This window comes from Scaptodrosophila lebanonensis, unplaced genomic scaffold (assembly GCF_003285725.1).
Source record: "Scaptodrosophila lebanonensis strain 11010-0011.00,11010-0021.00 unplaced genomic scaffold, SlebRS2 tig00000118-arrow-arrow-pilon, whole genome shotgun sequence".
Taxonomy (NCBI): Eukaryota; Metazoa; Arthropoda; class Insecta; order Diptera; family Drosophilidae; genus Scaptodrosophila; species Scaptodrosophila lebanonensis.
Window position 1 is genome coordinate 1274184 of NW_022060578.1, and position 11632 is coordinate 1285815.

An 11632-nucleotide genomic window follows, 5' to 3' on the forward strand; every position below is an offset into this window, starting at 1 on the left:
AAACACACAATACGCTCAAATTCCCTTCCTTTAACTGCTACAGTAAACTACGTCAGTAACCATTACTATCCTACCACAATTTGATTAACAACGTGAATTCCCTAAAATAAAACTTCTACCAAAGAGCCATGACAATGTTGGTGGTAACGAAATAAGAGAATCTTTTGCAAAACTTGCCATCTCTCTTGATCTTATTTATATCCCCAACTATAACTCCTCTAACATAGCCCCACCTCTAATAAAAAGTCAACTCTGAAACAAGCTACTTGCTTTAACCGTGATTGGCGAAGCAATGCCAATAATTGATCTCTTCTTGACAATTATCTCTTGCTAGCAACAACAAAACAAATAAAACTAAAACTACATATACCTGCCAAGCGAACAAATCTCTAACTAAACACTACTTTTCTAAATTAATGCAAAACATTAAACACATCATCCCTGCATGCCCCACATACCTGCCTATCTATACTCCCAAGTATTCACCATAATTTAATGACCAACATTAAACTCATATTAAAATATTAAAAAGCCACAAAAACTTACCAGACACATCTAAGCCTCATATGTATTCTTACTTGTATTACATTAGTATAAAATTTAAATTCTTGTAAAATAAAATAAAAATCCTTTGCTTGTTTTTAAGGGGTTCTTTTTTTGTTGTTTCAATAAAACAAGAACCTGTATGATAAAATTGCATGTAGAACATTAAAAATTCATTATAATTCGTTTTTTTCGTTTTCCTATACTTGTAGAGTTTTCATATGTCTCTTTAACCATGGAGAGGCATTTCTGGACCTAGGGACTCGTTGAGTACTTTGTTTGGACGTCACCAGCAAGCTTATAGTGGAGGAACAACACCGGCTTTTATGAAAAATTAGCAAAAATATGAAGGTGGGCCCATTGGACGCCATAGGCTCAGACACACTCTTACCTGAACGAGTATGTAACGCTCATCGCTTAACGCATTTGCTGGAGTCGCGCTCCTGATGACGCGCTCAGCATGCTAATTGATAGACTGTGAAATTATTTAGCATCGCCAGGAAAGTGAGCTTATGCTTTCGGCCCAGAGGAGTTGACCAAGCAGTCAGACTTGCGGATGCCCAGTCAGTCGGTGAGCAAGTCGAGCAGTCATCAAGTCCAGAGCCAGAGCCAGAGTCCCCGGTTCCTCGTTTTCTCTTTTGGCCTCGTTGGCCCCCGGTCGCAAACACACACGTCGTCTGGAGCTTAAGTGAAAAGTGTTAAAAAGTGCTGCTCCGGCGCACAGTTATGGCAAATTTGAAGACAAATGGGCATCAGCAGTGGGGGTAGGGCAGGGGTGGGGGAACAGCGAATGGATGAACAAATGTTGTTTTTGACATTTGCAAAATTTGAAATGTCAGCCGAGCTGGGCTTGATGAAGGTTGCCCCTCTAGAGCGGACCTGCCGACTCACTGCCTTGTCGGATCAGCTCCGCGCATTTAAATTAAAACTCAGGTGAAAGGTTATTAATTCACATCGCAGCTGGATCGGGCTATTTATGTGTTGTTGTTGGCTCATTTGGGTTAATTTGGCTCAGTGATGGCAGGGACGACTGAGCAGCGCTGATGAGAAAGGCGTTTTGATGTGTAGTTGACAGTGCTAAAAGCGTTGAAGGCTTTTTAACGGGTACAAAAATGGGCTCCAACTGACGAATACCTTAAATATCTGAAACTATCTAGATCGTTGCAAAGTAGCAACTGTTCTGTTATTGCAGATATATTCGCATTTTCTACCAAAAGTTCTTTTACAACTATTCTTTTTAATTCGTGTTCCTTTCTAGCAAACTTTAAATCCTTGAAATCTTTGTTCTTTTCTTGGCCAGACAACATTCGTAATTATGTGATGAACGATTAACCACTTGAGTTTCTAGAATATTTTTTGAAACATACAGTCCATCTATTTTGTTTCATCTTTATAAATCTATAATCTCTGCTGCTCAACAAAGATGTATACAAAATATGTCAACAACTTATAATATATTTGAGAATTATTTATCCCTGGAAAATCACGCTTACCATACTAACTTTAGCAAAGCATTTGAATCTATTAATCACGATCTCTTCATTAAGCTAACTCTTACTTAAAAGTGTGACTGAAAGAGGTGAGCTTGGGAGATTACTTCTTGGCCATAAATTAGTTTATAATGTGATAAATGTTCTAAAGGTGTGTTCAGAGCCAATTGGTTAACTATACGATCGGCAACGTATCATTGCAACAATTTTGGAGTAGATTTTGAATCCAGAATGAGCCAATCACAACAACTTCTACAGGACAAGGATATTCGGATTCATTAAGCTTTAGTTCAAAGGCTTTACTGTTTTTTTGTATAATTCCCCAGCGCTTTAATACAGCTCTTGATTTTGGGTTTCACAACATATAGGTCATCAGGATCCTATTGAGTTTTAGCATAAATGGAAATAAATTTGAGATACTATTGTGACTTCGATTATATTTCGTCATTCCAATCTGACTAAGCTAGGGGCAGTGAAATTTCCATGATTGTATTTCTATTAAATTAGGGCTTTGCCAGAAACCAATCCGTTTGCACTGACCTTTCTCTGCTCCAATCTGGCCGCAATCTCTTTTGCAACTTATTGCCAACATCAGTGGGAAAATTAAAATCATTTAGATGCCAATTAAATTTCGTTAGCAGCATTAAAACTGGCAATGGGCATGGAACACTGACGGCCTGCCGAACACGGTCACATGAGAACAATTGCGCAATCGGAGTGCCGTTAAGAGAACACACACACACACACACACACACACACACACACACACATGCAAACAAACACGCACAAATGGTATGTCGAGCGCAACAATTAAAAGCTCGAAAATGGCTGTTGATGCCGCCAGTCTATGCTGGACAAATGCAATGCCCGCTCCTAGTGTCCTGGTCGGGACAGGGGCTAAGACTGCGGCTGGGACTGGGACTGGGACTGAGACTGGGGCTGAGTCTGAGACTGAGACTGGGAGTGTGGCTGCATATGCGTATGGGCGAAGTGCGTGTTGTGCTGCGATTTGGCCCAAATGGTTGCCAGTCGAAATGGGGCTGAGACTGATACTGATACTGGTGTTGCTGTTGCTGCTGGCGCTATTTCCACACAGCTGTGCCCGCCCATGACTGAGGGGCACGGACACTCAATCGCCATTAGAGTCCCACAGCATGGGAATTTCAATTAAACATCGTTTCGCCGCCGCCGCTGCTGCTTCTGCTCGGAGCGAAATTTTCCCACCACTCGCAAATTATTTGGCGAATTAAAGCGGCGTTGAGGCACTTGGTGGAGCTTTTTATGGTACACTTAAAGAAAGAAGCCCCCAATTTGGCATACGAAAATTGTAACTACAATTCAAAACACTCAGAAAAAAACATTTCCTAGATTTTAGAAAACTCACTACAATTGAAAACGCATTGCATTTTAGAACCATTTTCTCTTATTGAGGAATAGTTTTTTTTTAGTTAATTCCAAATTTGGAAAATATGCTTTCAATGCACTCCACCTGAAATCCAGAAATTATTCTTCAGACTTTTGCTTATGTACTTGTATAATTATCTTTTAATTTAGAAGTAAATCGCAGGATCGGTGTGAACATGCAAACCAGAATATGAATTGCGGGGTTGGGTTTTAATATATGTGTGCAATAAAATTATACAGTCTGAAGAAAACTTTCTAAATAAAGTTGTTTGTGGCGCGAAAACAACCTATGCTAAGGTATTTTCTGAAGGAGAAGGTATTTTCTGATTTGAAGAAATATTCTACCAATTTCCAGGGCAGTTAGTGAATATATTGACAAGAAAGAAATGATGGACTCGAGTAGATTCAACTTTCTACTCTACGCTTGCTGTACCGATGTACAACGAAAACAAACGAACAAATCTTTCTTTCAATATTTTTTTTGGGTAATTTAAAAAAATAAAAATTATTAACTACAAAATAATTAAATTAAAACTACGTAACACGTACATAGAGCCGTACAGCTTATATAGAATACATTTACCTCAATGCGTGTCTATGCGTGTCTAGGTTGTGAAGTACAGAGTTGAGCCAAAGAGAGATTACACCTGTGGCTATACCTTCATTTACATTTGACCAATCGTGATAAAACTTGTATGAATATATGTATGCAGTACAGAATTGAATGAAAGCAGCAAAACAACAATATCTGCCGGCAGAGCTTGGGCAGATATTACATTTAAAGCTATACATTTCTTAATAATTGACCTATCATGATAAAACTTGACATACTGAATGGGAATGGGGGGTTATCATAAAAAAAAACATAAGTATGTCCTTTCTAGGACTTAGGAGAATCTCGATACCAGATTTTGGTTATTCTAGCTTTTGTACTTTCTGAGATCCTTGAAAATATATAGACAGATTGTCAGACGAACATTTCTAAGTCGACTTATCTTGTCAAACAGATCAAGAATGTATATAGGGTCAACCTCGTCTCCTTCTATTTGTTATATACATTTACACTATGCTGGTATACCCTATAAAGTGGTTTTCGAGAATTCAGTCGGCACGTCTCCACCATTTAGTTCAGATGGTGGGTCTGTTTTCGTTTGTCAAACGAAATCTAACAAATCAGAGAGCATCAACAAATAAAATTGAAGCTCACATAATACTTTGACGCAATTGCATTCCTAATGATTTATATAATAATATATAATATATATAATATAAACGCGGATTATATTTGTGCTGCAGGGTAAATCAACCGATTGTAAAACTAAGTACATAGTCTGACAGTACCTTTCAATTTTCAACATTGACGATTGACATAGTACGAGTATATCTATAATTGAGTATATCTATAATCTATCTATAATGTTAATTTAGTATGTTTATAGGAGTAGTTTCATGAGCTTGTGCTCTTCCCACTTTATGGCAGGCCATGGAGACTATTGAGCTTGTCTACTTGATTCCGGCAGCTTTCTCTGAGTGTAGGCATTTCTTCTATACATTTTGGGTTGCGTATTTTTCACATTGGCAATAAAATAAATTTACAAAAATTACACATTGGCATCTGTGCGCCGCCTACGTGGTCAGCCAGAATGTGTTGTGGTGGCTGGTGTGGAGTCTGCGGTGGCTGCTGTCAATGGGTAGGTGGCATTCAATTTTCTTCAAATTTGTTACTCTTTCTCCAGCCACTTCGAATGCATGTTGGCCATCTTCATGGTGATACTGCGGCAACTTTCACGGCTACTGCAGAAGTAGCTGAGATCGTCTGGGATAGAGCGGCGACCGGTGTCAGCCATTATTGGGTAGCTGCATTTTTTACGCTTGGAATCAAATAATTTGCGCATAAGTTATGGTCGCCAAGATGACGACGTGCTGAAGAGTTGCTTCTCCAACTTTTTGTTTTCGTGCGTGTTGAATTTGTTAACTGAAAATGTTGTTGGCCTACCGTTGGCGTGGAAGTCGATGTTGGTTGAAGATTTCGGCTAAGTAAGTACAGCTAAGTAGGACAAGAACTGGCAAATGATTGTGTTCCATTGGGCTTGTTTACCTATGTTTCATAAAAATCTGAAGGGATTGATAAATATCAAGTGTCCATTGGAATTGTCAAAATATGTCCGTTGTAACTGCCTCTAGAACAAATAAATTATTAAGCTGTTGATCTACACTCATGAAGATAGCCAACTCATATTCCCTCTGTATGATTGAATAAAGCCGCCCAAATATCAACACAGCGCTGAACCGTTGTAACTATGTACCAAAAGAATTGACAACGGTCATTAAGTGGCACTGAGAAGCTACTTGTTATACCTTGTACCCTTTTTGTGCGAGTGTACATGCAACACACAGAAGGAGGCGTGGCAGACCCCACAATGTATATATGTACATATATTCTTGATCAGCATGACAAGCCGAGTCGATATAGCCATGCCCGTCTGTCTGTCTGTCTGTCTGTCTGTCTGTCTGTCTGTCCGTCTGTCTGTCTGTATGAATGCAAGGATCTCAGAAAGTATAAGAGCTAGAATAACCAAACTTGGTATACAGGTTCTCCTGAGCCCGAGAAAGGACGAGTTTGTTCATTTTTCCCGATGCACCCCCCACTCCCCCCTATTCCGATTTTCTATAACTCCCGTAATTCTTGGAACTATTCTTTTGAACTAAAATTTGGTAGACACATCCAGTTAGTAATTATATATCCGTATACCAAGTTTCATTATGATTGGGTACTTAGAAAGAAAGTTATAGCCATATAACCAGGCCAATGCACTCATACACACATACATGTACAAGGTCACCAACACGCATAGGCACGATTCTGATGTAAATGTAAATGTATGTATGCATGTATCGAATATTTTATATTTAATTAATTTAATTACATTAATTAATTAATTAAATTAATTTAATTTCTTTTTTTGTGGAGTGGTACAGGGTATTTAAGAGTTGAGCCTGCTTGACTTTAGCATTCCTTTCTTGTTTTAAAAAGATATATGCTCTTCATACTAGTAGTCTTCTATACAATAAAACTGTTTCTCCAGCAAAATCTTGTCTTACAAATAACTTGTAAGTTTTTTCTATTTGGCCACTTTTTGTTCGGATTCTTTATTTAGCCATGTCAAAAGTGTGTGAATTTGCAGCATTCCTCTTAAAAACTTGCACACCACGCTGCCCTTTCACTTTTTAGTTTACATTTTGCGAAATAGATTATTTCTTAAAGAGAAGTATTTGAAATTTGTAATGCAGTGAATGCCGGAACTGAGCTCCTTGTTTTGAGAAAGGCATAGAAAACCCTTCCTAGACATAAGCCAAGGTTCAACTATATTCAACTGTGTTGGTTCAGCATGGCAATGCAAATTTCACACTTTGAGCGTGCTAAGCAAAAGCACAACCTCTTAAAACAACAACAATAATTACAACAATAACAACAATGGCAACAACAATTGTGCTATACTCAAAAGTCGGCATCGCCTGCGATTCAAGTTCCTTTGATCTTGTAGCGCCGATCAAATCGATCAAATGTAATTTTCGCAGCACGAACGTGCGGCATGGAAAACCTTGCAGCCGCAGCCGCAGCCGCAGATGCAGATGCCGAGGAGCGCCAAGCTTTCTTGCAATGGCCTTTGTTGTTGTTGTTGTTGTACATTTACACCAATTGCGTTGATCGATCTGAGTGTAAGTTATAGCCACAGCAGCAGCAGCGCCTTGGGACCGTGCCAAATTCTTAATAGTTGCGAGCCTACTAGAAAGAGCAAAGCCAAGGAATTACCGAATCGATCAGCCAACAGACCCGCTCTCTCATATGCAGTGTAAACACCACAGAGTCCAGAGCAGAAGATCCAACCGCAACCTAGGTACTGCACACTGGGTTGAGGTGTAAGAACGGGACAATTTCTATATCCTCAAGTGAATGGCAGGAGATTTTATGGGCATCATAGCCCGAACCCATAACTTGGTATGTAGACTCCTCTAATCCGAGGCAATTAAAGAGTGTTATTATTATTTTCATTTATCCTTCCTTTCCCCCTACATAATTTTAATAAGTTTCTCAAGGACGTACGCAATATAAAGTCACACATTCATTATTAGGGCGCACTATTTAAATGGAACTCAGGATTTGTTGAATTTGTTTCAGATGTTTATAATCGTGTATTTTGTTGAACGAAACATGCATATATTGCCTAGAGGTTTGGGGCGTGTACCTCTAGCTATGCCCTGGGTTCTTCCTTCCTTTTAGGTGCACTAATCGCTAAAAAGCAATATCAATTAAACACACCAAAAACTGCTGTACTACCCGACAGATAGATCGCGTAATCGGATCAATAACTTGTTGGTTGGGAACCAAACCCTTTCTTTACCCATCCAACCAGAGCAATTCAACCACGTATGTAACGATTCTGAATCGTAATATAACAAACAGGTTTCTTGTCTTTTGCTTTGAAAGTTTCGCTTGGGTACAGGATATATCTCATTCAGGATAACTCGACTGCAACAATCACTTTTGTTAAAAAAATTGGATTGACTTTAGAGAGGAACTTTATTGACAAGAATACGCATTCTACGCTTAACATTCGCATACCCTTTTATTTTCGAAACGCTGTTGACGAAGAAGAATTGCAGAACTGCCTCCCACAAATTTACATTTTTGTGCACTCGATCCCAATGTTCAATGGCAGGGCATCTTCGCTTTGTGGTCAAGAGTCTCGCGCGCTGGCGGTTTCGCTATAATTAAGGACTTTGGTGTAATTTGTACACCTATTTAGGATCGCGTTGATTACAGGCCGGCGTTTTATTGCTTTTGACACCTAAAGGGACCGAAAGCTGCTGCCTGCTCTGCTCTGCTCTGCTGTGCACCGATCTCGCCGGGCCACAGAGCCCTTCGGAGTCTGTGCGAAAAGGGCGTGCGCTTTAAGGCTGCACAGCAACCACAACCACAACCACGACAACCAGAACCAGAACCACCTTAGCAGCCACAAGGGCTGTGGTTCTTCTCCACGGCGGCAGATCAACTGCTGAGATTGTGCAAGCGTTGCTGCGACTGGGCCGTGGACGAAGTGTATTTATTGGTTGACGTGAGTATTTAGTGTTGACGGCATAGAACAAAAGAAGTTTGCGCTCTTGGCTTTTAGGATTTCCGCTCTGGTATTGATTAATGGAAGGTGGTGGCAGCAGTAGTGGTGGCGTTGGTGGCACCTGCAAGCTCACTACTTGGCACTCTTTGGCTTACATATGGCATTCACCTTGATCTCGCTGTCGGTGTCCTCGCCTACTTCGCCATATTCCCACATGAACGCGGACAGCATTTGAGAGCCCTTAACATAGTTCTCCACACTGAGGCGCTCGTTGATCGGCCCCCCGCCATTGTCATTACTTGCAATGGGCAGCACAATTACGTTCTTATTTAGAACCTCTCGGAATATGGTGGGGGCCAGAATAGAGCCTCCATCGCGTATATAGTTGGGCATGGCGTCATATGTCTGATGCATGGCGCGAACAGCGGCAGCGTACTCGGGCGTATCGACGGCGCCCGTCCAGGAGGGTATCACGAACTTCTCGCACAAGGACATTTTATTTGGAGAGCCACGTTCTACCCAGGCCAAGCCCAAATGCTTTTGCAGGGCCTCTGTCACCAAAGCTGCTTTCTGATTGGGAGCCATGGACACCGAAAATTTGCCTACCACCCTATGGGGGATTACAAAGCGCAGGTCTGGCGAGGCATTGGCACCTTCGATGCCGTGTATCGATAGGTGTGGCATGGCCCATAACGAGTGCAATGCATTAACCTTGCTATCCTTATGGGGCAGCAAATAGGAATCGACATTACGCCCAAATTGTCGGTAGTTGAAATCTGCGCACTGGAGAACATTCATATCCACTTCATAGTTCGATGTTAGGCCCTCAACAAGTATGGTTGTGGCTCCATCCACCAAGGTGCTCAGCAAATAGAAGAGATCCGGCAAGGCCTCGTACAGAGTGCCGCCATGCTCACAGCTGCTCAGATCCCGATTAGCGCACTCCACCTCTAGATGGTAATAGACAAGACCGCGGGAGCCATAAATAATGCCCGGCCTCTTGTTACTGATCCACCGCCGGGTGCAAATGGCCACGCAGGAGACCTCGCGGAAGAATCCGATGCGCTGACGGAGCACCGTCTCCAGCCCCAAGCTGTTGCTGTGAGCCATGCTCTCAATAAGAAACACCAAGTTCACAGGCAATCGCATTCCCGCATCGCGATAGCTTTGTATGGCATTCAGCCAACAGAGCAGGGGCCCCTTGTCCAGAGCTACGCCGCGGCCGTACAGGAATTCATCGATCTCTGTGAGCACAAAGGGGTCCGTTGTCCAGCCCTCCTCCATAGAAGCGTCCTCCACATCGACGTTGCCATACACCAAAATGGTCGGTCTGCCAGGATTCTTTGCAATCACGCCAATGATCATGCTTGGCATTTGTATCGTCTTGAAGGACTCATTCATTAATTGCAGACCCATCGGCTCACCAAAGGCAACCACATCGAGGCCCATCAGCCGCTTCAATAGCCAGTTAACACAACGCTGCAGCTCCTCCCGCCGGTCCTCTCGAGTGGAGATTGTCTCATAGCCCACAATTTCCCACAGGTCGTTGATGTAGCACTCGCGTTTCAAATGTACTGTCTGAAAGAGTCTTTTCAGCGGACTATTGGCTCTGATATCGATTTTGGACAAGAGAGTGTCCCGACGTGACAGAATTGAAAGAACCTCCTCCATTTGCACTTCGAGGTGATTACGTTTTATATTTTAAATTTTTGGAAATTCTGATTGTGAAACTTTCAAATTTTGAACTTCTAGGCGAAGCGAAGAGTGGAAAGGACATGAAACAAAATATCAAAGCCATATTTTGAACCACTTGGAACGAAAACTTTGTGAGATATGCTTCTAGGTTTTATAAAGAGTGACAAAATGTTGAGTATTCAAAAAGATATGTTAGTATTGTCAATTTATTTCATTAACACAAGATATTTGAAACTTCGTTACCACGAAAATGCAGAAAATTGTATTTTCAAAAATTAAACTACTAATAATGAAGAAACGTAACCAAAAAGGAATAACGGTATATGTATACTTAAATAAGCAATTGAGAACTGGCCCCAATGGATAACAATATGGATACGAGTTATATTTTCGACTTTATGGCATTTGACATTTTAATATTTTTAACACAACATTTTGTTTGTTTTTATAGATTATTTATTTATTTATTTATAAAAAACTATATAAGCTAAAATCAATTATGTCCAGGTCGAAGTATCATCAGCTAAAAATACAACTTAATGATCTGGATTAGGACAACAAGACGAGTGGCTATAGCCATATCCAGCTAAGCGTGTCTATCTATATGAACCCAAGGATCTCAGAAAGTGCAGGACCTAGAATAACCAAACTCAGTATTTACATTCTACTCAGCCCGAGAAAGGAAACGTTCATTTTTTCCCAGTTCCCCCGCTATTAGTGATTTTACATAACTCCCGTATTTCTTGGAGTTTTCAACTCAATTTCGGCAAGTAAATCCCGCTTTGTTTCGCTTAGTTTGGTGCGTTGATAGCCATATTAGCCGCAGTCGCTAAAACAGGTAGATTAGTTTGAATCTAATATCCCAAAAAATACAAATAATTTGTCATCATCATACGAATTTATAGTGCACATGTTGTGATTGTGCGATATATATCTGCAATTAGTAGCTCGTGGCACATATTAACACGAATTCAAAGACCAATTGTTTTGCGATTGCTTATCTGCGTGAAAAACAATCACTAGCGGACTAGTCGGACGAGCGGGCGGAAGAGCATTGAAAGGATTTGTCGTCGCTAAATGGGGGAGGCCTTAATTCGGGATTCACCGACTTTCGGCGCACGAATGTATAATTTATGTATATATGTATACTTGTATATACAAATTTGTGGCTGCTTAAACAAATAGTTTTGACACTTTTTCTGCTGAAGGCAGTTGCGCGCCTTTAGTCAACGCAGTGGGGGTGCCTCGAGTTCGACACTTGGTCGCGAGCACAAGTCCGGAGTGCGCCTGAAAAATTGCGGATATGTCACACTACTTTATGGCTATATAACACACCCAACTGCTGGACGCCATCGCACTGGGTCCGGGGGAAAAGCTAAATCA

General features: G+C 41.0%; 1 protein-coding gene across 1 annotated transcript; it reads right to left on the minus strand.

Moving 5' to 3' along the window:
* Nucleotides 1-8000: 8000 nt before the first annotated feature.
* Nucleotides 8001-10270, minus strand: LOC115628553 (cytosolic non-specific dipeptidase-like). Its single transcript, XM_030524715.1, has one exon. The coding sequence runs from the start codon at nt 10223-10225 to the stop codon at nt 8687-8689; it is 1539 nt and encodes a 512-aa protein (XP_030380575.1). The 5' UTR covers nt 10226-10270; the 3' UTR covers nt 8001-8686.
* Between the last annotated feature and the right edge of the window lie 1362 nt (nt 10271-11632).